The 27,151-nt window shown below is 38.1% G+C and overlaps 1 protein-coding gene across 2 annotated transcripts; it reads left to right on the top strand.

The window, feature by feature from the left end:
* Positions 1-483: 483 nt before the first annotated feature.
* Positions 484-26,650, top strand: plekho1b (pleckstrin homology domain containing, family O member 1b). Of its 2 annotated transcripts, XM_081388297.1 has the most exons (7): positions 499-937; positions 2,191-2,337; positions 2,492-2,596; positions 13,112-13,252; positions 15,466-15,570; positions 19,327-19,428; positions 21,989-26,650. In XM_081388297.1, exons 1-7 carry the CDS (start codon positions 911-913, stop codon positions 22,670-22,672), a joined length of 1,311 nt encoding a protein of 436 aa, XP_081244423.1. In that variant the 5' UTR covers positions 499-910; the 3' UTR covers positions 22,673-26,650. The 2 variants fall into 2 exon arrangements, with proteins under 2 accessions (XP_081244424.1, XP_081244423.1); XM_081388298.1 differs by lacking the exon at positions 2,492-2,596 and having other exon boundaries at positions 484-937.
* Positions 26,651-27,151: the final 501 nt, after the last annotated feature.

Genomic DNA, 27,151 nt, shown 5'->3' with positions numbered 1-27,151 from the left:
CATAAAACCATTCATTTAGATATTATGTGAAGAAAATCCTTCAAAATATAAACTGCTGCTGTGTACCAATCATAATTGCTCAGATTGATTTTCTTTCCTCTTAATTGACACGGTGACACCAAGATATGGTTAGATTTTTCTCTAACCTCCGGCCTCTATCACCATGTCATCCATTTTTTTGTGTCATGTCAATTAGTTCAACAAATCCATGAGGCAAATATTGCTCCATAATAAAAAAAGTTACATTTTTGACTCTGTATTTAGTAGTAGGCCTATAATTATTTCTTAACACGTCATTATTGATATTTTTTATAATAATAATAATAATGATATAATGCTATATGCATAATATTTTAGCTAGCCTACAATATAGGCAAATACTGTGTTACACAATGTAAAATGATAGCAAAATATTGCACATTCCTTTCAGTACAGCAAGTCCCCCTCTCTCTTCCCAGTGACATCACTGTGGTGTCCATAGGTGGAGCTGTCGAGGACAAAGAGAGGGACCACACAGCCTCAAGTTCTCCAGCTCACTCACACAACTCTACGAAAGACACACATGACGGCAGGAGATCAACCCATACGAAACGATCATGATGTTGATGCCACCATCACAGACTTATATGCTGCTCTAGAAGGCACATTTCTCAGATCTGTCTTCGTGACCACTGAGAAAAAGCCATTGGATGATAATCTGCGCGGATCTGGAGGACACTGAATGGGAGTAAATAGACAAGAGGCGTACGAAACAAACGGGGGAGCGACTCATTCAGCAGCGCCGTGCTTTTCTTTGAGTGGAACGTTTCGAGTCCACACCAGGATTTTGTTTCGTTGTACACAGCACATTGTGCACGGAAGGATCTGGATTTAGCGGAGGGAGAGTCGGAAAGCTCCGTTTTATTGAGTCATGAAGAAGAACAGTTCAACAAAGCGGGTAAGACATCGAGTCCACTCTATTGTCAGTGAGGAGCGCCGAGCCTTTGTGCACTAGTGTGAAACACTGCAGCACGAACACTTCAGTTTACTAAAACACAACGTTTAAAAACATTTTCCAACCTAGCACATGCATTATAATTGTTTTATTCTGGCTGTACATTTTAAAGTCGACATGAAATTCTTCTGCACGCCCTTTTTGGAAGTTGTTGACCAGGCTTATAGTAGCGAAAGGAGTAAGTTTTTTGTTTTAATTCTTCGGAATATATATATATATATATATATATATATATATATATATATATATATATATATAAATATATATATATATATATATATATAAACTTAACAAATCATCCATTCTAAAAACCTGAAAGAAAATTCCCAAGGGAAGCATGGCTTGAAAATGCTAATTCTCTTCTGGGTTTTAGATCTACAAACTGAACACTTAACATGCAGTATTAATGAGTCGATTAAATTACTGTCCAAAACGACTAAAAAGCATAATAAATGGCGCCTCCAATATTTCCAGACTAGAATAGCAGGCAAAGAATGGGCATGTTTCATCTGAAGTAGCTACAGTGATCATACTATCCTTACTAATAATGAGATTAAAACACGTTTTAGGCTTAATATTAAGAAATGTGCATTGTGCGATAAAGAAGTACTCCAAATAAAGTTTAATTATAATATTTATATCCGTAAATATGTTAATGGGTTTGCACTAAGCATGAAATAAATGTATTTTAAATACATTTAGGTAATATGCTGATGCTGAGGAGCATTTAAACATATTTTTTAGAATAAAGGCATAACCAAATTATGGATGTTATGTTTGTTTGTGCACTCTTTGAGTTTAACACAACAGACAAAAGCTTTTTCTTTCCATTATTTTGCATGTACAGCCTTTTAATCTTATCATACTCAGTTCAGATGGCAAGATCCCAACTCAGGCAAAATATCGAGGAAACACTGGTGTGTGTATGTGTATGTGCTTGTGCTGTGTGAGAAAAGCGAGTAAGCGCCAGGAATGTGATATGATCTACATGACAAAGACAATGTCTTTTAGAAAGTATCCCCCTTGCTAGAGATTACGGCGGTCTCAAAAACTTGTGAACTGCCTTCCTAGACGGCATAATGTGCATCATAGATTTATGAAGGCCCAAAAATGCGTTGAAAGAGACAATTAGACCATAACTCACTGGGAACCTAAAGTCTCACTGGCATGCTTCTGTTTTCTCTCTGTAAACGCAGGGCCCTCAGGAAGCCAATCAACAGCCCGTGCAGCCTGACAAAACTGGCTGGATTCGCAAGTTCTGTGGCAAAGGAATTTTCAGGGAAATTTGGAAAAACAGATTTGTTTTACTGAAAGGAGACCAACTCTACATTTCTGAAAAAGAGGTAAGTTTTGGACAAAACCTTTTTCCTGTTCATGCTTTTCTCCACATCATCATCATTTGACTGATGAGATGCTACTTGTGTAACATTCTTACAATGATATTCAGTACTGCTTTCAGTATAGTGTGTGTGAGAAAGTGTGTAAAATGTGTTCCAGTTGCTTGGAGGCATGGACGAGTTACATGACATGCCCTCATCCTCGAAAACCATGAACAAAACTACACAACGTAAAAGAAAATATGATCCAGACTACAATATAAGGGTATACTTCCAATGCAGATAAACATGGTTTGTACTGACCACAATGTATTAAAATTCAGGAGACAAGAAGAAACCCATCACTCAATGGCACACTCATGGTACACCATGGTAATAATAATAATAATAAATGTTACTGTTTTCCGATTAATGATGAAAGTAGGCAGATTACATAACTTTGAGGTCATGTGTATAATGGGTCTGTGATCATTAGTTTTTTTTTACCTAGACAGTCAGGCTATTCAAATGCATGCATTTAATGTTAACAAATTATTTACAAATATCTAGTGTGATCCAAGTCAAACCGCATGAGGTCTTTAGCATAACATATGCAGAGGTAAAAAGTCATATTGATTGCCCTGATTATAATGATGAATGTTCTGGTGATGGTATGTTGTGACATACAGGAAGTTAACTGCCTCTAGTTCTATTAATGAAATCACATGAGTTCCTCCGGTTGCTTCTCACATGAGCTGCACAGAAATAAATAGATAGCTCAAGCCAAAAATAAAAAGTTCTGTCATCATTTGCTCATGTCTTTCGAAACCTGTGTGGCTTTCTTTCTTCATAGGAAATGAGAAGTTTAGCAGAATGAAAGTAGATGGGAACCAGGGGCTGTCAAGCTCCAAAAAGCACCATAAAAGATTAGAAAATTAAAATCATTATATTTCACTGTCTGAAAAGCAGCAGTTTGAACTTTCTACACTATAAACAAACTCCTTTTGTGTTCCACGGAAGGAAAAAGTCACGCAGATTTGGAAAGACATGAGAGGGGAAGTAAATGATAGAACTGATAGATTTTTGGGTGAACTATCCTTTAATATCCTGCTCTATTCAGGTCAGGCTACATCCAATTGCAGACATTGTTCTGGAATTAGAGCTGTGATTGTGATGAAAGGCCAAGCATGACAATAAACATGTTAACATTCAATTAGCAGACTGTCATTTCCAAGTCCCATGCAACACAGACTGTCAGCATGTGCATGTCAGCATGTTAGAGGTTTAACAAGTTCAGTAAGCATGAAGGAACAGGAAAATAAAGGCCCTTTATTCTGGAGCGAGGCTGATTTACTGCAGTGTGGGAGGACGAAGGGAAGGAAAGCAGGATTGAGGTTGAGTCATGGTCACGCAGAAGACTGTTTGCTGTGCTCAGCATCAGATCAAACAATGCCGAGGCAGCATATGGGCTGTGGCTCACAGCTCAGAGGGAGGATTGACCCTTTTAGTGCTTAACAGACTGAGGTTTCATCATGCTGTCGTCTAGATGTTTCTCTCCAGCTGTCTAGACAGACAACAGATTTTAATGATCTGATGTTGTTGTTTTTGGTATCATGTTTCCTAAAAGATAAATGCCAAAATGATTCCCATATTTATATGGTAATCTAAATATTGAGCTTGAGCTCCCCCAAAAATGAAAATTTCATTCCAAAAGCATATACTTTATCTTCTGCAGAACACAATAGGAGAATATTTGAAGAAATTGTAATGAATAGTTTCAATAATAATAGTTCTGTCATGGCAACTCTCGGACTGTTTTGCATGGTAATGGATATGACATTGTTGATATGTTTGGTCTTGGTGGAATAGATCTGCTACGTTGCTGCTGTTGGTCATTGCTGCTGCTGCAGAGCAAGTACAGGACTTGAAAGTTTATCAGCGAGCTCATTGTCTACTGATACAGCAGGAACCAATCAGCTGTGCCTCTAGAGAATGATGTGATTGCTAGCAGGTTGAGTGAAGGATATATCAGCATGCACCATCTAGAGTTTCATGATTGAACTTTGTATTTTGTCAGTGAATAGAAAGTACCCAAAAAATATCAGAAAAGGATTAATTGTAAATTCATTTTCAAAAATGTATCATGGAAATTAGTTTTTGTCAAAACACCACAGTTAGCTACAACAAAGTTGTGGTAACTTTTAATAATACTACTTTCCTCAGCAAATAATAAATTAAACTTACAGAAAGATTCTAAAAGTGCCCCTATTAATATACTATTGTTTTACAGTAGTAACAGCAACTTTAGAAACTGTGGTTACCATCTTACATTTAGGGTACGTTTACACAACAACAACATGCTTAAAACGGAGACGCTTTTTTGTTTGTTTTCCGCATACAGACAACACCTTGTCAAAACAATCCCCATTCACACGGATCCGCGAAAACGACTAAAAACGCTGCATTTTGCTGCCAGGCCGATGAAACACTATAGACTGAATATGGAAAACGCATGTGCAAAACATCTTCGTTTTCACAGATTTGCGTTTTTGTTGTTTACATGGAGACTGTTTTCAAAAACGTACACTTTGAAACCCGTTTTCAAACGTTTCAGGCACCCAAAACGCTGTTGTCGTGTAAATGAACGGCCAAATGCATAAAAATTTGAAACCGCTTACGTGTAAACAGTTTTTGGGATTTTATGATGAAAATGTCAGTGATACATGCCGATGCAAAACTAGCTGCCATGCTACTAGGGAGCTGTATTGTTTTTTACTGCATTGCTGTGTGATTGCTTGGAGGTTACTTAAAGTCGCAATGAAACAAAAGTAGCGGCAGATCTTTTCTTCCATATTGTGACACATCCGAGTGAACAAACAATCAGAAAAAATATACGGCGGAACTTGGTTCTTTCGAATGACTTTCTTTAAGTTAAAATGACTTAAACATTCAAGTTAATTGTACTTAAAAAATCTTAATCTTAATCTTTTTTAACAGTGTACCAGGTATAAATTTAAGTCAAATTGCTTTGAAAAGTATAAGCACACCTCTCCTCAATAAACTGCACAATTTGAGGTATCTGCAGAGTTAGAGGTTTTGTTGAAATCCCTAAACCTAGGTATGAGAAATTGTAATAGCAAGCACCACTGGCCATTCATTGTATGGGATTCTGCTTAAATCAAATTGACATATTTCAGTCAGATGATAGTAGACTGAAGGGTGGCAGTAAGCTGAGAATGTGTCCTGCAAAACTCTCCCAGAACAGATGTCATGCGAGTGTTGTTTGGGGTCAGATTCCTGGGCGTCGAAGTGGCAGATGTAGGGAGAGTGCACAGATACTAGGAGAGATTTGTCCCACTCACCCTGGACTGTCTTCACATTCACACACTTATCCTGGTACATTTCTCTCTCACGATTGCTTAAGACAGCCAATCAACACAAACTCTGATTTTGCAGTTTCAACAAAGCACAGTTTCATGTCTCTATAAAACTGTTTCTTCCGATTACCCTAAATGGCATCAACCAGAGCTTCAACACAAAAAAAGAAAAAGATAAGAGCTGCCTGTGTCTTCTGTTTGCCCACTCAAGCCAAAATAAGGAAGTTGTGATCTTTGACATATATTGCTCTTCTGCTTTTTGGAGTCACATGTATAGATGATGGACGTGGGTATAATGGTCACAGCCTGTTCTGGACTTGACACTTCCTCTTTCACAAAGTTCTTTTCCCCTTTGCTTTCCTTAAAGAAGCTACAATATGTATTTTTTTTCGCCACTAGGAGTTGCTAACCTCTTAGAATAACAAAGGCGTAGGTTGATGACGCATAAGCGGAACTGTGGAACTTGTCATGCTGATGGATCTAATAATGTTTATGGATGAGTGAATGCATTGATGTTTTTAACATGACTGTGGTATGAAGCAGGTTGCGATTGCAAATGAGAGACAGATATCAGCGCCACACGCGAGTCCCGCAGATATAAAGGAATAAGGATATTTCATTCTACCGAACTACCCGCAAGTGCAGAATTACTACTCACACAGGTCAGTTAAGTTTATTAGACGAATGAAGCTTGTGAGGTAACGCAGCGCTGTTTCACTTGGTCTACTCTACACTATCACACTAAACTAATGTTGAAAGTTATAATGTTATTCTATGTGTTAGTTTGTTGGCTGTATGAGACTAGCAGTAAGCTAGATCAACATTAGAAAAACATACTGATCATATTCTAACATTTCATCATGTTGAGCTATATAACATTGATTAGTTTTATGTACATTTGCTCACCTGTCTAATAAAGTACATGCAAGAGCGGCATCTCTGTCAAGTCGAAGTTTGTCGCGGATGTGGAGCTCTCAGCATCTCGAAAACGCCACGCCGATATTGATCCTCGTTTTAGTTCTCCTTTTGTCCCAAAGTCTGCTTGCCATGGTCTATAATGTTTGAACGAAACAACAACGGCTGGCAGTATGAGCAGAAACCAGGGATATCGCGGATATTACATCATTGACAGGCGACAATAACCAGGGGACGAACCAGTATTTAAAATTGGAATTTCTCTGAAATTAAAAATCTTTGGGAAATTTGGGGATATTGTAAGTACACAACTGCAGGAAATATATCACACTGTGCAAGTGATTTTTAGATATTTTATTACAAAAATCTTACATATTGTACCTTTTAAGGCGCCACCGAAACTGCATTGAAATTATAGCCTTTCCATTTAGGTGATTCATAATCAGTCTCCACCCTAAAAAGAAACAGATCATGTTATATTGCATTTACACTTTGATTCAAGCACTTTACTTAATCAAGTGCTTGAATTAGTTCATGCATCCCATTTATCTAAATTCAGTTTATTTGTCATATTTGTACATGTGTATTGCTTTTCCTAATAAAGAGATCTGCAGATGGGCTGCATTATTCTAGCGCTGTGAGTTGATGTAAATAGAAAACGTCATGAAATGACGTTTGGAACAACTTGCCTGGTTTCTTTAGGTGGATCATGCAGTGCAATAGTAAAAGTAACATGTCTGCAGATACATACGTCATACGTATGTAAATAATCAAGGAAAGATGTGAGAAGTTTTCCTTTTACAATTGCGGTCAGTCATCGTTCTCTAAGGTAATGGGGTGCAGTCGTTCAGCTACATTAACACAAGTGGAGTCGCAAATGAAATCGAAGGATGAATCATTTCACACGTCAGGGCTTGGCACGGCTCTGACTCACTTACTGGAAAGTGAGATCGCTGGAGGTTGTCATGCCCTGTATAGTCATCAAAGCATTTCTTCTCTGTCTGGTTTCTTTAGGTGGTTTCTTTAAGGGATCTTGGTTACATTGTGTCAGATGATTATCACTGCAATTGCAAGTTGTTCCAAAGATTTTGAATGGGTGTCAGGGAGAAATTCCTGTTGCAGGCTGGTTTTACCCTGGAACAACAGTGTGCTGAATAGCATCGGGACGTTCAAAATCAGAAGCTTGTTGGACTGAAATTATAAACTCTGCAACGGTGGTTCTCAACTGATGGGTCATGACCAAGCGGCAACCTCCCTGTCTCTCTCTTGAAACCAACACGGAAGTGAATTAAATGGCAATTAATCAATTGGCCGCTTGAGGCTGGCTGCAAAAGTGAATTTTTTTTATAACTCATCCGTTTAAATTATATTAAGCCTTATATTTCTTCATAATTAAGGGTGTGTCCACTTTTGAGTGACAGGTGGATTCCCGCTGCTGTGGTCATTAGTCATCATTAGCCGTTTGTCTGTTGTCTATTAGCCGTCATGTTACCTCAGCTCATTGTCTGACTTTAAAAATAAATAAATTCGGGAGTGACGCGCTGCCAAGATGGCGTCGGTCGGCTACACCCACTTTATGCTTCAAAAATGGTCTTCAGAAACATACGAGTGACGTCACGGACACTACGTCCATATTTTTTACAGTCTATGGTCATGACCCCAAAATCTGTTGTGATCAGAATAAAAACGAAATATTTAGGAAAAAATAAACACGATTGTTCAAACTTTTTCCTCATAGCGGAATTAAACTTTACGTTTCCAGTCTTTGGTGTTTCTAGTCAAATTAGCGTATTTTCCGAGCTGATAATGCAACGTTAAACCTATGAAAATGTTTTTTAAAACCACATGGCTCCATAGTGTCATGATTATACTTTTGACTTTTGTCAGTGCCTCACCCGTCAAAGTTTAATGACTGTAGATGACATGAAGCTGCCCAAAATTAACTACACTGAAAACAGATGGGCGCTCATATCCTACATACAGCTCCTGTTCTGGAGGTTTTGTCCTCAAAATGATAAGAGTGCACATATATTTTTATGGGGAGTTTTTTAACTTAAGTTCTGCAAGCCATGCTCGTTTTCTCTTGCCAGTCTTTGGCATAAAATGCAAGGCATAAGGCACTGTATACAGACATTCTTTTCAGATTTGCAGGTGCTCAAAACAAGTACTTCCCAGGAATTTCTTCAGGTTATTGCTGTTTTTTGTAGCAGCCAACCCCAACAGCACAGCCTAACCCTGCACACATTGAATTTTTTTAGTATGTTCAAAAAGTTTCTGTTTAATTAAAGGAATACTCCACCGTCTTTTCATATTAAACTATGTTATTCCCTTAACTAAGACGAGTTGATACATACCTCTCTCGTCTCAGTGCGTGAACTCAATCGCTCTGGCGCGCGGCGAAACTTTGTTCACTCAGTTCATTCAATACGGGCCAAGCAGAGAAGCTACCAAACACCTCCACGGTTTCCCTATTTAAACACAGTTACTCGCGTAGTGTAACTCGACCTAGGACGGTGACACAAACAAAACGTTGCGCTTTTCTAAGCGTGTAAAATGGATAACTATATTGTATGGCGGAATACCATAGCAAGTGCTTGTAAGCACTTCGTCTTGGCGGAATAATATCTTCACCAGAGGGAGCGGGGGCCGGTGTGAGGATTTTTCACGAGTGAAGATATTACTCCGCCAAGTCGAAGTGCTCATAAGCACTTGCTATGGTATTCCGCCATACAATATAGTTATCCATTTTACACGCTTAGAAAAGCGCAACGTTTTGTTTTGTGTCACCGTCCTAGGTCGAGTTACACTACACGAGTAACTGTGTTTAAATAGGGAAACCGTGGAGGTGTTTGGTAGCTTCTCTGCTTGGCCCGTATTGAATGAACTGAGTGAACAAAGTTTCGCCGCGCGCCAGTGCGATTAAGTGCACGCACTGAGACGAGAGAGGTATGTATCAACTCGTCTTAGTTAAGGGAATAACATAGTTTAATATGAAAAGACGGTGGAGTATTCCTTTAATTAATTTGCTCTTTTTACCCCTTTTTAACAATGGGTTCCTATGGAGACCAGAACAGGACAGATAGCGAAGACAAAAAAGACAGAACAGGCCTTTTGTTGTTCATGTCAAAGGCCTTGTAATATTGTTTGGTGTAATGGTGATATGAATAAATGTTAATGTTTTGTTTACTTTTGTATGTGGTACACTGTTAAAAATAAAGGCTTCAAAAGGGGTGTTTTGCATAGAAATCCATTTTTGGTTCCCCAAAGAACCATGTTTTTCTTAGTGTGAAGAACATTTGAATAATCTAAAGAACCCTTTTCCACTACAAAGAACCTTTTGTGCATTGGGAATGTTCCATGGATGTCAAAGGTTCTTCATGGAACCATCTATGCCAATAAAGAACCTTTATTTTTAAGAGCGTAAACAATTTTGGCAATTGTGTGCTGGGTCACCACTTGTGAAGCAAAACCAGTTGAAAACAACTTTGCTAGAAGTCATAAAAAGTTTGGCAAAGTTTGTTTGCAGTTGCTGATGTCAACTTCCCCTTCTCTCACCTGACTGAGCCAACATGCTGGATTTAACCCTTTGAGATCTCTCCAGCAGCTTTTATATCATATAAAGCAGGATTGGCTGTATCATTCACATAGTTCCACTTAAACTCTTTGCAATGAATTTTTCATGTGTGGGCCGATGGGACACATTGCCAGGGAGCATTCATTTCAAATTCCTCTTCAGGGTATTTGGCTTCTCTTATACACCCTCTCAGCTGCAATGTTTTGTGACCCTAATGGACGTTTATGAAAGGTAAGACCGGTTAATAAAGAAAGTAAATGGCTAAATTCAATTCAGACAGTCCTTTGAATGACATGATATATGAGATGATGACTGTTTGTCTCTGAATTGTCCACCTGCCCTCAAATCGAAACGAAAGGACACCTGAAATGCTCCATAATACAGTTTATTTGTTGAATAACATGACTATGAATACACTTTGGAAACGATGCTGGTGAGCAAATGTTTCACATAACAAATAAACAGCAAACTTTAAAAGATTTTTTCCAGGCAGGTTCAATACAAGTTCTAACTTTCTGCCATGTTGTCGATAAACAGAAAATAATTTTGACTCCTCCCTCAATCAAAAAAAAAAAAAAGAAAACAAAAGTGATGGTAAATACTTTTATATTGTTAAAACATTTTATTTATTCTATTCCAACTTTCTGAAATGCTGAAAAAATGTATTACAGTTTACACAAAAATACTAAGCAAGACAATTGTTGTCAACACTGATAATAACAAGAAATATTTCTTGAGCACCAAATCAGCATATTGAGTGATTTCTTGAGGATCATTTGAGTTATGGGTGCTGACCCCAAACTTTTGATTGGTAGTGTATGTATATTTTTTAATTTTAAAATGGACAATAATGAAATTCTATGGTCAAAGGAGAATTTTATTTTAGTTTAAAAAAATTATTATATGAGATGTAAAGTTGTTAATCATCCTTTTTTTCTTGATGTAATCAATTTCCTTCCTACATTGTTTTCATAAAATTTCTGGTTTCTCTCTGAAACATTTGTATACCTATCATGCATCAATGTAAACACGAATGCGTCAAAATGATTTTCTGTGGTATTCAACAGCACGCCACAGATGTTGTTTGTATAGCTGACTTTTTTTTTTGAGCCCGGAACATTTCTCTAACATCACACACAACAAAAATATTGTTTACAGCTACAGCTTTAGTTACACAACAGAAAGTAGCTTGATTACAGAGAACATTTCAGACAGCCTGGCAAGACTACTACTTTTTCCTCCCTTCGTTCTGCCGATTTTCTCTGTTTTTTGGTTGTTCAGGATGTCATTTTTGGCTATTCACACTCTGTGTCTCCTCTGCAAAGAGATGCATCTTTTTAAAAAGCGTAATGCACACAGTATTAAATATAGATGATGCTCTTTATTTCCAGTTAAAATGGTCGCTAATACAAAAATTGGCTTGCTGCTGGTGCATCTGCCAGTTCCTTTTTAAAGTGGCAGTTTCAAATGCTATGAAGTCCAAATAGGGCATAAAGACATGGTGTTAGATTCATATACAATCACTCAATTAGACTCAGGAGAGATATGCCTACTCAGTTTAAAGGAGCAAAGAGCAAAACAACAAAAGTAGTATTCTAGTTCACATTCATTCAATGAATTTGACCAGTGAAGTTTTTTGTTTCTGTAGGATCTCGGATTACAGTCTTTTACTGAGCCAGATGTGTTGTCAGATATATCAGGGTCATTTTACACGCAATCTTTGTGAAATAAATGTCCTTTAATGTGGTATCACACTTCTTTTTTTTTTTAACTCCAAATACATATTTTCCACCTTTCTTCTACACCTCCTTTTAATTCACTATATAGTGCATCAGAAGTCACTACAGCAAACTGCAGAATGATCTTGAATCTAGTTGTATTTAAAAGTTTTCAATGTCCGGTATTGAGTGCAAATGTACTGTGCCCCGACTGTCCTCTCCTGGAAAAAAGGATTGGATCAGATTGCTAGTTAATTGCCGCCTTTGTACTGCTGGAACAGTAGATGTACTATTTGTACAGCCATTCCCTGTCGTGGCACCCCATAGTGCACTGGGTGTGATGCCAATACTTTTAAGTACTGCACTGTAGAGCGGCTCTGTAGTACAGCACACTACCAGATGTGGCCTTGCGTGGACAGAGCTTTATTTGTCTATAGAAGAGCACTAATGGAAATTGATTGTGACTTAATGAGATCGTTTGGCAGGTGATACCAAATCAGACCATGGTGTTCACTGTGAATCTGGGTTAAAAGGTTCTTCCACGCCTAATGATGTTTTCGAGCTACGTTTTGACGTCTGTCCCGGTTGAAAGTCAGATTGGTCATCCAGATGTCCTTAACTTTTGTGGCTGCACCAACTAGACCGAAACACTGAGCTCAATCATTGTATACTTTTAAAATGCTGTGCCATTTTGTAAAGTGACTTAAGCTGTAAATACTGTAGGGATTGACAATATAATCAGTACATTTTGAGTAATGATGCACCAAAATGACAATTCTTGTTTGAAACAAGACATCTGGACATCCTGTGCCGAAACCAAAAGTAAAATGGTCATTTTAAATTTGCCTTTGTAAGCAAATAATATGTTTGAATGATTTATGGAAAGCACACCACTGCACATACAGAGACAGTATGTCACATCAACTGTAAGCGCAACCTTTGTCAATTTATCATCCATTCATAATTATGAAATGTACTGAAACTTATATATATATAATTAATTAACAATAATGTTTTTAGACATTACTGGAAACATTTTAAAACTACTAAAATAGTTATATTATAATGATGGTTCTTCTGAAAAATAAATAAATAAATAATGATAATAAATCACCATTTTAATTTATTTCCGAGCAAATACTTAAATATTGAGATATTTGTATCGAATATATATTTGAAGCACAATATTGACACCAAATCTGTACTTTATCCCACAGGTCAAAGATGAGAAGAAAATCCAGGAGGTGGTGGATCTCACCGACTACGAGAGGTCTGAGGAACTTCGCAAGGCCAAAAGCAGGAGCAAAAAGAACCACAGCAAGTTCACGCTTCTGCGTTCACGGCAGCCAGGCAACACGGTCAGTCACTACAGGAAGTAGGGTTTGTCAGTAGAGGATAATAGCTAATGGGTTTAGCCCAGTCAGGGCTGGTTTATTAGTCAGTTTGCAGTCATGAAAAGCAATCATTTGTTGCACATGTCACATGTGATGTGTCTCTGCATTCACACATATGAGCAAAAGGAGAATAACAGAGACTAAAATAGGTGCTCTTAACTGGTTATTCAGCCATACAGAGAGTATTCAAACTGCTTCTGTAATCGATTATATGAATAGGACAATTCAAGAGTCACTCCTGTTTCTAAATGCAGTTAGAACACTGATTTTTGTTAATGCAGCCATTCAGACTCGAGTCGATCTAAGAAAATATTAGACAATAAATCATACTCCAGCATGTTAGTCTCCAAGCACAAACTTGGCCCGACCTCTGTAGTCATCCAATCCTGTGTAATTGGCTTTCAGTAAGAACGGCTCAGCTTATTGCTTTCACTAGCAAACCACAGGCCACCACAAATATCCTTTATCCTTTAGACCAACACAAATAGTACATCTTACCAATTGAGTTAAAGCTCCAAGTTTCTTAAAGGTGAAGTGTGTCTATCCATCCATCCATCTATCTACCCATCCATCTATCTACCCATCTATCTATCTATCTATCTATCTATCTATCTATCTATCTATCTATCTATCTATCTATCTATCTATCTATCTATCTATCTATCTATCTATCTATCTATCTATCTATCTATCTATCTATCTATCTATCTATCTATCTATCTATCTATCCACCTACCCATCCATCCATCCATCCATCCATCCATCCATCCATCCATCCATCTCTTTATATTTTAATTTAACCTCTTCTAAAATACATGTTATCAGTAAAAGGAACTTTCCTTTTAGAAGTCTGCTTTAGTTATTTATTGTTGATTTTTTTCTGACAGTCTAGACTAGATTTGCAGGATTTCTGACAGCTAGGAGAAACAGACTGTAAGGGGTTACGTCTGACCAATCCTTTAAAATCCAGCACAGAGACAAGGGGTTAATCCCTAGGAAAAAACATGGAGGGTCTTAGGAAAATACAGCACCCAACCTCCCAAACACACCCCTTTACACACAGAAACACACCACTACATGGTTAATAAGTCCCTCTGCCCCACATACAACAGCTGTTCCATATGCAGCTCAACAGGGGAGACACCCTATTACATGACCTCATGAAAATCATCATCTTTCTGCTTTTTTCTCTTGCCTGCCTCTTTTTTTGCACCCTTAAAAACTTGCTTCCACAAGTAAGATTCATCACCTACTTTTAATTCTTACCAAATAATTCAAAAGCCTTACAGGAACAGTATTATTTGTGCACTTTTTTAGTATAATGCACATTGCAGCCTTATATTATATAGGCTCTCATTAAAGTATTACAGTAGTAGTGTATTAGTAGACTGTCTTCTTAGTATCTGCTAACACTTAATGTTCTGTTCCACCAACATACACTGACCATAAGTAACTTTGCAGGTCAACTTGTTCTACTAACCTGAACCCCTTAATCTACTCACCTTAACCCTAACAGTCTATTAATACTGAACTAAAACTCTAATGAGAGTTAGTTGACATGTAGGTGCAGTGTTACTTCTTATAGTCAACAGAATGTCTAAAGGGGATCATCAAAATAAAGTGTAACAGAAGTCTCTTATGCTCACTAAGGCTGCACTGATAAAAAAAAAAAAAAAAAAATGTTATCAGCGATGATTTCAAATGCTATGTCTTTTTTAATTGTCAAAGTGTTGTGTCAACAACAGTACAAATACGTAGCATTGGGTGCATAGCAGAGTCTTATCTACACAGCTGCAGCATCAACAGAAGGGCCGCCTGTCTGTCACGGCTCCAGCAGACTGTGTTGGGAAGACTTGCAGTGTTGTTGCCTAATATGGTGGTTTCTGCCTCAACACTGTTGCTGCATCAGCTGTCTATAGACAGAGCCATATGGCTGTACCTGCTCATTTATGCTTGGCTCACTACATGTTTGTGTCCACCTAGCACAAGACTGAAGAAATTTTCACCATGTTTGTAGGCGTAAAAATGAAAAGCCAGCAGGGTTCAGGGCAACACTGGTCATACATCAAACTGTGCAGTTACTCTATAAACTGCACTGGCCTGTATGTTTGTATTTGGATTAATGATCTGCTCAAAAAAAGACATGTTTTAAAGTATTTTTCATCCTCAAAATGCAGGTTCCAAATCTGGTGTTTTTGGCCGTCAGTCCAGAAGAGAAGGAGTCATGGATCAATGCTTTAAATGCAGCGATCACCAGAGCCAAGAATCGCATATTGGATGAGGTAAGCTAAATATTCTTATGTCTTTGCATATAACAGTGCTGCTTGTTTAAAAAAAAAAAAAAGTTCCTAGCCATCGCCAGTATTTTTGATCATTTTCACAAACCTTTCATGGCCCCCACACTATTTTGTTGAATAAATTTCTTAGCATGCAATTTAATCAAAATACTTTTATTCTAGCTTCATGTATACTTTAATAATCAACAGTTGAATGCATGTTTCATAAAAAAAAAAAAAGCTGAGAAAAATCACATTTATTCAAAGACTACAGCATTCATAAACAATACTTTAATCGTTTGTTTCTGCTTCTTTTTCGAATGTGTTTTGAAAGAAAATCCCATCAATGTCAGGAAAAGAGTTAAGCATTTTCAACCAGAGCGTAAGTTAGTAATGCACTGACCATATGATAGCATACTTCCATTAGTTATGTTTCTTGACGTAGGATTAAGGATGTGAACTAGCCCCTAAACACAAGTAATAAATTCGTCCAACATCGTTACAGATATCAATGACACCTCCAATCCTGTGGTTTGTTGAAGAAAAGTGTGCTAGACTTAGGCTGCGTCCGAAATCGCCCCCATACCCTTAAATAGGGCACTATTTGAGGGGACAGCCATTTGTAGTGGTGGACGAAACCATAGTGGACGATACTGAGTGCCCTCATTCAATCCCACAATACACCGCAATAACGAGTGTACAACTGATGTTTGCTCAATGGCTAGATAGTACTCATAAAGCAGGGTAAGAGTCGCGTGTCGAATGAATTTCCACGTCTGATTAGAAGATGGTGCCACAGCTGAATCATCCATCCATTTTCCAAACCACTGGTCCAATGTGGTTATCATCCAATGTGGTTAGCATTATCATACAGGTATTAATTCCTTTTTAATTGATTATTAGATTGTTTAACTACGATTTATGTTTGCTAGTTTGCATAGAGTTCAACATAAATCTTTTCATTACTAATGAAGCACGCTTCCGCCACACACAGTACATGTCCGAATTCACTCGTTTTCATTGACTCCTTCAGTGGACTAAATTAGGGGAGAAATGTACTTGGGAATAGTGAATAAGGGTATAGGGGGCGATTTCGAACACAGCATTAGTTTTTCAAGAAGTTGATTGACAATAGGGATGGGAATATCATAAAGTATGCATTCACCTAGCAATCACTCAAAACACCCTATGGCAGCCACATAACAATGTGCTAATAACATTATGAACACCTTTGTAAATGCATAGCAATGCTCAGGGAACTACCGACAACACCCCAGAATGGTGGTTGCAAGGACTTTTTTTACTTGGGTCAGTGAGCATTCACCTAGCAACCACCCAAAACACCCTAGCAACCAAACAGCAACCCAAATAATGCCAGGCAACCATCCAGAACACCCTAGTAGTGATTTATATAGGCAAGCACCGCTCTATATTTTCTTAAAAAAAAAAAAAAAACTGAATACAGATTGTCATTCGCAGGTCCTTGGAGAAGCCACTTTAATAAAAACTTTTACATCGCAAAGTTTCCTGCCCTCTCATTCCCTGATCTTTTCACAGTTTGTTTGCGAAAGGGATTTGCTCAATTTAAAAGCGGGTCTATAATCACGCTCGACACACAGTGGGAGAAAATGAATCACTCCACCAAAAATAGACGGCAGTCACGACTTTCAGCGTTAAAGCAGCCATATCAGAGCTTATCTGCACCTTCAGCTTCCGCTAATGAACGAGATTTAATCTGGCCTAACCATGCATGCTGTCTGCTTTTTCCAGATCAACACTTGACATGTCATGGGGACCAGGTCATTGCTTAGGACCATAAACATACACACAGGCAGATCAGGATGCCTGACTGTGACACAGTCAATGTTCTAGAGATTCATTTAAATAAATCAGAGAGCAGAGCGTGTGCTTTCCCTTTCACATGTGATTGTGGTGTGATTCATACCCTACATCTAGTTGAGTTAAACAGGCAAGGTCTCCCATACCACTCAACAGGAGAGGAAATAGACTGAGTCAGCACACGATAACAGCCGGCTATGTTGAGAGTGCTTCTGTTGAACCTTACTCATAACTAGACTGTTCTTATAGCCATTCAGTGCCAGTTTAAAATGACAGAATGGTACTGTATCACATTGTTCTTTTTACGGTTGTCAGTCACGATACCAACATAAATCAATTAAAAGGATAGTTTACCCAAAAATGAAAATTCTGTCATTAATTACTCACCCACATCATTCCAAACCAGTTTCATCTTCGTTAATTTCGTAGTCATCATCATTAATTTCATCTTCGAAACACAAATGAAGATCTTTTTGATGAAATCTAAGTTCATAAAGAGATCGTAAAACTAATCCACATGAATCTAGCGGTTTGTCCAAATTTTCTGAAGAGACTCGTTCACTTTATATAATGAACAGATTCAATTTATGATCAGCGAACATAAATAGAAGCTCAAATGAAACTGCTTGACGCACGAGAACAAATTTGTTTTTTTGCAGAAGCTCAAACGATCGAAAATTGGACTAAACGCTCAATTGATACGGATTAGCTTTTTTGTGGTAGTTGCGTATCTGTCAACGGAGTGACAGAAAAGTCTCAGATTTCATGAAAAATATCTTCATTTGTGTTCCAAAGATGATCAAATTCTTACGGGTTTGAAACAACATGAGGGTGAGTTAAGAGAGAATTTAAATTTTTGAGTGAACTATCCCTTTAAAACAACAGAAGAAAAAAAAACAGAACAAACAACAATAAAAAGGTCTTTTGCACTTTCTATTTTTTACCAAGGCTGGGTATCTATTCAGTCAGTTCGATTCCAATTGACAAGCTTTCGACTCTATTTGATTTTTATGTGTTTCGATAATAATTCATTTGTGGTGATTTCACTTATAATGTCAACAGGCACACATTGATTATTTGTGGTCGTGGAACTGAAAGAAGCAGGTTCCACTGCTGGATGCGTCACTCACAGTTGTTTTCTCAACATCAGACATATTCTTTTTCTGATCTGGATGGTTTGGTTTTTCTAATTTCAGTAAATCAATGCACTGCTTATCCGTTGCCAAGAACTGCTGCAAGCTGCAAGTGTGGGAAATGTGTAGGCAGGTTTAGTGCCTACTAGACAATGAGAATATGCTTTAACTAGCCACAAACATCACCATGCACAAATATATACTAGATTTTATATATTCCTGAGCTTAACTTTGCGAAACTCACCACCACAAGCAGGATAGGGTGCATGAAGCAGTCACCATGCTGTTGCTAGATGAAGAAACAAGATGCTAGATGCTAAGAAACAAAGGTAATCTTCTAAACAAATATTTTGTTTCGTTGTGCACTACCCTTTCATTGTGTTCCATAAATCCTGGCCAAACACAGTGAGATTAGACATGCACTCCATTGGCCAACAAACACAAGCCATCTCAGAACACAAAGTCTTGGTTGTTAACATTTACAGCTTAAGCTTTCTCGTAAACAACAGACTTGTGTTGACACGTTTGATGCATGTTGTTATTTTTCAGTGTAACAAATTCTCAGATTATTCCTTCTAGCTTGGACAAGCATTTTGCCCAGAACTCAAACATTCATCCACTCTTCCCAAGTGGTCATGTATCATTATTTGTACATCACAAACAAATAACAAACAGACATAATTCTGCTCCTCCTGCAGGCTGGCGTGAAATATGTAGCTGCTGATAGTTTCCATGTGACTGATTTATTCAGTTGGGCTTTATTCCAGTGCTTTTTGTCTGACCCCTTTAGGTGACGGTGGAAGAGGACAGCTTGTTGGCCCATCCGACGCGTGACAGAGCTAAGATACCTCACACACGCCGTCTGCCCACCCGCGGGCACCTCATGGCTGTGGTAAGCAGTCCATTCGCTTTGAATGTCACCTCATTAAAACATGAACAGCCTGCTGGGAAAAGGCTATAATGATCCATAATAGTATGTACCTTTTTTTTTCAGTGATGAAATACTTTCTACTTTATGATATCAGTTTCTAAGACAATTTAGGGCCCAACTGTCCAGATTTTCATGCCAGGCCAGGCCAGTGGTTCAGATTTCTACTTGCCCTGCCAACATTTTCACTAGCCCCAATACAATAATTTTTTTATTTATTATTCAAAATGCTTATATTTTACATTTATTATAATAATATATATTATAAAATATAGCTTTTTTTCATCAAATGTTAAACTTTCTTTACAAAGAAAATTGGCAATAATAGTTGAGAATTATATATAAATTATAATTACTTTTGCTGCAAAACAATGCATATATAGTAAAAGATTAATAATCGTTTTGTAATTTTAAACCCATTTTTACTGATGTAACCAAGACTAGATGTTTACTAATGTAACCAAGATTTTACATCTTCTTCTTGTTAAAGGGATAGTTCGGCCAAAAATATTAAACCCATGATTTACTCACCCTCAAGCCGTTCGAGATGCATATGTCAATCTTTTTTCAGACGAACACATTTTCAGTTATTTTAGAAACTGTCTTAGATCTTTCAGTGGTTATAATGTCAAGTAATGGGGTCCACCTCCTTCAAGTCCCAAAAATGTGCATGCATCCTTCACAAAAGTAATCCATCCGGCTCCAGGGGGATAAACGAAGGCCTTCTGAGGGTAATCCGTGCGGTTTTGTCGTAAAAATATACATATTTAAAACTTTATAAATGAAAATAACTGGCTTCCGGCAACGGTCGACGCGCGTTCACGGGAGATGGATGCCGGCGTATGACGTAGGACGTAGTGTAGGAAGCGTCGTGACGTAGAACGAAGTATAGCTAAATCAAACGCTACGTCCTACGTCATACGCCGGCATCCATCTCCCGTGAACGCGCGTCGACCGTACATTTTTGGGACTTGAAGGAGTGGACCCCATAACTTGAAATTATAACCACTGAAAGATCTAAGACATTTTCTAAAATAACTGAAAATGTGTTCGTCTGAAAAATGATTGATATATGCATCTCGAACGGCTTGAGGGTGAGTAAATCATGGGTTTAATATCATTTTTGGCCGAAATATCCCTTTAAGCCCTGCTATTTAAAAATGGTAAACTCTGAGAACATAAGAAGCGTGAAGTACTTTTTCATCTTAAAATTTAAAGGTCCCATGACATGCTATTTTTTGTAGGCTTTAATATAGGCCTTAGTGGTCCCTAGTACTGTATCTGAAATCTCTTTTCAAAAATTCAGCCTCTGTGCAGAATTATAGCCACTATAAGCCAGTCCCAGAATGAGCTTCCTTCAGACGGGCCGTTTCGGTGTCTGTAGCTTTAAATGTTAATGAGGAGGAGATAGGCGGCGTAAGGTGGAGGGTGGGTGTGGCCTTGACCATCTTGCGCAACGGTACCGGTCCGTGCATGTTAACGTTGGATATAGCAATGGCACGAAGACACGCAGTCGTTCAAGCATTTCAGTTTGACGCAGAATCTGATCCAGATGGAGAAGCAACAACTCAGCGGTTCCAGCAGGACATTTCCGAATGGTTAGTTTAAAATATTATGTCTGGATACGGTACTTTATTCGGATGGTTTACAGTTATTATCATGTAGCTAACGCTAACCTACTGTTGCCTTTTCATGAGAGATCTGTAACATCTGTAATTTATCTTATTACAATTACATCATCAAGCTCTGCGATCTTGAAATGCGGATATCGCGCGCGCCGTATAACCAACAGGAAAACGGTTATCCAAATAACAAAGAAGTGTACAACACTCGCGTTACAGTGTGTGTATTCACACACATAAACTGCATGGCTGCATAGCTAATGTGACAGCCACATTCTACGTGTAACAGTCTAGGCAAACATAAACAGTAAAGCAACACACTTATATATCATTAGTTGACTTACTTGTCCGAGGTGTGTAGCTGAGCCAAAGAGAGTGATCCAGACTTTAGTTTCAGACGTTCAGCAAGCCCAGCTCTGTATTGACCCTTCGGTGTTCATTTGTACATCCAATTATTGAGCAATTGTTATGCTTCGCTCGCTCAAAAGCCATGATATCTCTCGTGGACAAACTAAAATCGCGCGCGTTCCTACTTCCTTCCTAGCTCATTTTCTCATGGGCGGAAAATATTCTCTGGGCGGGCAAAGCAGAGACAGGGGAGGTAACATTCCTCCTTATGACGTCATAAGGAGGAGATTCAAGATCAGCGCGATTGAGCGTCCATTTTCTCAAAGGCAGAGAAAGATAGCAAAAGCTCTATTTACAGCGATTGAAATTTCTAGAAACTTGGGGACCATATACAGGCTAGGGGAACTCATATTAATGTTAAAAAACCTCAGAAAGTGAAAATTTCATGTCATGGGACCTTTAATTTCAAATGCCATCACAATGAATGAAGCGGTAAAATTTTTGCATTTAACCTACAGAAAGACTTTTGTCTAAAATCTCCCCACCCTTTTCAGGCTTCTACCACAAACTCGGATGGCATGCTGACACTTGACCTCATCCAGGAAGAAGACGTCCTTGCAGAGCAGGGTCAGGACTCTCATGAGGATACCCTCGATAAAGCCGCTTCTCAGCATACCCTAGATTCCCAGCGCTCCAACCCAGACACCTTGAAGCTCTCAACATGTAACGAGACCCCCGGAAAGTCCCAGAGTCTGCCGCGGAAAAGCGAGAGCGCCTTTGACTGGTCGGAAAACCATCGGACGCCGCAACTCCGTAAAAAAACGTCTACATCCGAGAAGAACCGCTGTGCTTCCATGGACGAGATCCTCACGCACTGCGAGACGCGGGCCCTTCCACACTGCTCGACTTCAGCGCCAGTGCAGCCCATCAGCCAGCTCCAGGACCTCATCACCCAGAAGCTGGAGAGAACTCAAGACCTGCTGACAGAGGTGCGGGCACAGGGCAAGGGGAAGGGATCGCCGGCTGGAAAGAGCTCCAGCCCAGAGGTTCAACGGATAGAGGCGGAGCGGCTTCTGGAGGAAGCGGCGTCCACTTGGGGTCAGGCTCGTGATGTACTGGAAGAAGTGAAAGAACTCAGAGCTTTATACAAGCAGCTTGACTCCGCCCCACTCAGTCCTTCACAGAACGGCAAACTAAACAGCCCTCAACAAGCAAACCACCGGAAAAGCATGATGTGAGGACACAGAAAGTCCTTTAACGGTTTAATGGCGTCGTTTTTCAATGGAATCTTCCTGTTGACTGCTTTAGTATCGCTGGAATCAAATAACATGAGCTATACGTGTATGTATGAATCGTTAAAGAGCTTCCACTCCCTAATATCAGCGTCAGAACAAAAGTATGAGGGACCGGTGGTTTTACCAAACACAAGCTGTTGCGCTATACCCTGCAGTATCATTTTTCACAGTGATGTCAACAGGGATAGTAAAACCACGGAGTCACCAAGCGGTCTCGAGACAGGGTGAAGAAGCACCAGATGGCGGTGATGTTGTTGTCATCACTAGCCCATCACAATGTGAATGTTACACTGGAGGAGCTTTGTTTCAAAATGGTCACAGACCACCAGGTCTATTTTACTCCCTGGGTCATTTTTGTACGTAATAATAATAATTCCCAGCATACTTGCTCTGCTGTTAACACAAACCATTGCTCATAATAAGATGCAATCAGGGTGCAGCCAAAGGCGATTGGCGGAAAGCTCACGGATAGTGGAACATGTGCTCTGTCCGGCGGTGCTCTGTATCCCATCAGATGGGCTCCAATTGTGATCAAAGCCATGAACATGAACACAGATGACGTCTGGTGCCAGAGTTGCTGCGGAAAGTGGAGGAAAAAACAGCTGCCATTAAAGACGAGACTCCATGCAGTAAAGGAAACGATTAATAATAATTACACATTTGCACTATGGAGAATGCTGTAAAACGAGAGTGACGCTGGCAAGCTATCTTTTCAAACCTAAGAGGCAGAACAGACAATCTACTGTAGGCAGGGAAATATGGGTCGTGTAGCTCCAAGTCTTTACACCTAAGTGGTATTTCCGAAAATGTTGGTATCTTTCAAAATCAAAAGCTGCCTTAGCGTATTTTCATAAGGGCACATGCAAACTGCATTTCAAAGACTCTGAACGCTTGTATATTCTAATTTTCGAAACGTTCGCCAACAAGTTGCCTGCACCTCAAGAGAAGCTTTTAAAGCATGATTTTATTTTGCTTTGCTTTGATTTTTGTCTTTGGGGAACTATGCAAGGTTGCATGGGTGAATCTCACGAAACCAGTCAAGAACATGAACGCGTCACATTTCTCTCCAAAATTTCTTTGAAAGAAACAAGAAATTATATTATGCGTAAAGGAAAATTAAGCTTATTTTTTGTATTGTTTCTTTATTTTTATGCCAATTAATCATATGTGCGCATATCCCCACCCAATTCTCATTACCGTGATGCAACAAATTGTCAAGTAAGTACGATTGAGCTTCCTTTTGCCATATTTGAGTGCTCTATGCATGTTGACTGATCAATGTTTATATGTGAATAAAAGCCTAAATTAAATCTGTTCATCATATAAAGCGATCGAGTCTCTTTAGAAGACTTGGATTTCTTTTACAATTTCTTTATGAGCAATTTGAACCATCAAGAGCTTTGGGTGAATAGACTTTCAATGGAGGGACAGAAAACTTTCAGATTTCATTAAAAATATCTTAATTTGTGTTCCAAAGATGAATGAAAGTGTTGACAGACAACATGAGGGTGTGTAATTAATGACACAATTCTAATTTTTGGGTGAACTATCCCTTCAAACATCATAATGCATCCATTTATGCTGATAAAAAAATGTTGAATTTTATTGGTATTCAATTTAAAAAAAATTGAAAACGTTTTGTTGGAAAATGTTCACAATTGGCACGAAGACAAAAAGTCATTAAAAAATAATGGTCTTGTATTCATTTTATTTATGCAAAATATAATTTCTTTTTTCTCTCTTAATTTTGGCTTAAAATGTGACTTGGGTTTGTTTCATGAGATTCCCCTACATATAAGCTTGAAATAATCCACCGGTATCAGGATTCACTGGCAGTGTGCAGTACGGTATTGCGTTAAACGACCAAAGGGTATGTCTTGCCAGTATAAAACACCTTGTTTTACAGTTAGTAGCTAAATAAATGTGTTTGCACAATTCTATGGGTACAGGTCAACCTGTTCTGTTACGAAGACTTGATTATAAACAGTGTTATATTTTTTTGTACATTTTATTGTAAAGTGCTTTTTTGTAGAGAAAGACTTCGAGGAGAGTTTTTGCTTTTAAAACGCTTGATTTAAAAAAAAAACACTTCCCTGGAAACGCAACTCGACCGGACATTCCTCGCTTCTGGAATCTTGTCAGAAAAAAAACTAAAAAACAACAACTGTAAATCTCCATTTCCAAAGGTAATAAAGCACAAAGCCTATGGCAGTCCTTAGCTTTTTAAAAAAGTACAGGTGAATGACTCAAAGGTTTTATTCACTACCCCTCACATTTTAAGTTCTATTCTTATCATATTATCGCCACACAGATGCCAAAGGTTTTCTGTACCTCATACATTCGTATCTCAAACAGAGCTATGTTGAGTGATCTTTTCAGGTTTAATCAGATGAACTGCTTTTGTTTGGTCAGCTGGCTGTGTTATGATCTGATTTTTCTGACAGTGCCAGCGGAAGGTGAATCTAATTAACAGAGCATCTGTCAGGTATCTGTCAGGTCATCTGATCAGCAGGGCTCATATTAGATTACATCAAAACCAATCCTGACATCTTTCCTATATCCCATAGATCCCATTGCAAAGGATAACAGAAACCCAGCCAAATTGCTCCTGTACTTTGATAGTCATACATTCAATTTCTCATTTATGACACGTTTACTTTATGTTGACATCATAAACCATGTGACTGCCTAGAGCTGATGTTTCCTTCATGCTTTTTTGAACTATTTATGTATGCCATAACATTGTTCATCTGCTGTCTCTATTTTTCTGAACTTCTGCAGACCTTTGATAAAATGTGAATGTGAATGAAGAGGAAAACCTCTCATTTGGTTCTTGACTGTGTTATTGTGGTCAGACTAGTAATTTTGCATAGGGATGTTGAATTTGTGTAAGCTAGTGCGTCAGTGCTAGACTGCCACTGGAAAAAGGACTTATGCAATCAGAAAGGAACGGACAATCGATTTTACCTACTTTCAATGACAGACCTTGGCTATTTTAAGGTTTGAAATGCACATTTATACAGAAGAAAATCTGAATGTTTTTGGAATTTTTCAATTCCATCATCCTCACAAACACACAATCTCTCAGATGGACAATTCATTACAAGCTGCTGGTAAACAACTTAGATACTCAATTGTCTTTTCTGCTCTAGCTAATCACATTTATATGGAAAACTGTAAATCTCTGTGTACATTATTTCACATTTCTGTAGCTAATTGTAAATGGGGGTCAGTTTGCAGTGTGAAGAGAGAGCAGAACCCTGTGGGTGTTTGTAAGCTCAGGACCGGCGAATCTCTGATGTACTTGAGACACAACCACTTGTGCAATTAAAGTGATCCTCATGTAACATCCCTGAATTCTGAGTGTTCATATCATAACAAAATTTTGATCTAGTTTTAATTTTAATTTCGTTTTTCCAGGTTGAGAAGAGTCTGTTGTCATTATACAGTACGAGAGCGGCCTCTAGAGACGAAATAAAAACTATCACTGACGCCTCGTGGAGTTTGTTTTGACACATGAGACTAGTGACACGAGTAAGCAAATTGTATCCTCGCTCATGTAGCCGACAGAAACATAAAACACATACACTATACATAGGTGTCTAATTTCAATGCAGTGGCCTTTGTGTAGATATTTAAAGATGGCTATCTTTAAGCATGACCTTTTGGATTTATATGAAATGGTAACACTTTACAATGAGAGTCCATTTGTAACATTAACTAAGGTTGATAAAAGTATCGTTTGTTAATTTCAACATTTACTAATACATTTTTACATTTTAAAGCTGTATTAATATTAATGCACTATGAACTAACATTAATGATCAAGGTATAATTCATATATCATTTTTTATATTTTAAAAGGACAGTACATTTTCATGGTTCAGTGCCGTTTTGCAATTTTTGTAATAAAGTTCAGCACTATTTTACGTGTTATGTTTGGTTTCATTCAGTATCCAGTTTAAAAACTATTTGTTGATTAATCAGTTATCAGACCAACCTAGTTATCGGTAAAAATCCACTATTGGTCAACCTCTAGTCTCATTTGCCATCATTAAATTAGCAAGAATTGTTCATCAGAAAGGGGCACAGTTTTCATCTTAAAAGGCATATCAGTCTATCACATTATGCAATAAATTCACTCCAAATGCATATTTTTAATCCATAAATATATTCTCAATAGACTGTTCTTGTATTCAAGCCAACCTAGAAATGACCTACATTTTAAATTATTATATATTAAATTAAACTTTAATTGAATATTAATTTATTATTTATTAAATTAATAATTAAATACTATTGTCAAATTAACCATAAATATTTCATTTCAACCATAGTCAATGTGTGGCTTGCACATTTACACTGAAATAAATCAATTGGTGCAAATACACTACTGAGGGAGCTGTAAGAACACAACAAAAC

Source organism: Scardinius erythrophthalmus (genome assembly GCF_964197995.2).
Source record: "Scardinius erythrophthalmus genome assembly, chromosome: 16".
NCBI lineage: Eukaryota > Metazoa > Chordata > Actinopteri > Cypriniformes > Leuciscidae > Scardinius > Scardinius erythrophthalmus.
The sequence above is the reverse complement of the archived record's forward strand: the minus strand, read 5'-3'. Positions and strand labels throughout refer to the sequence as shown.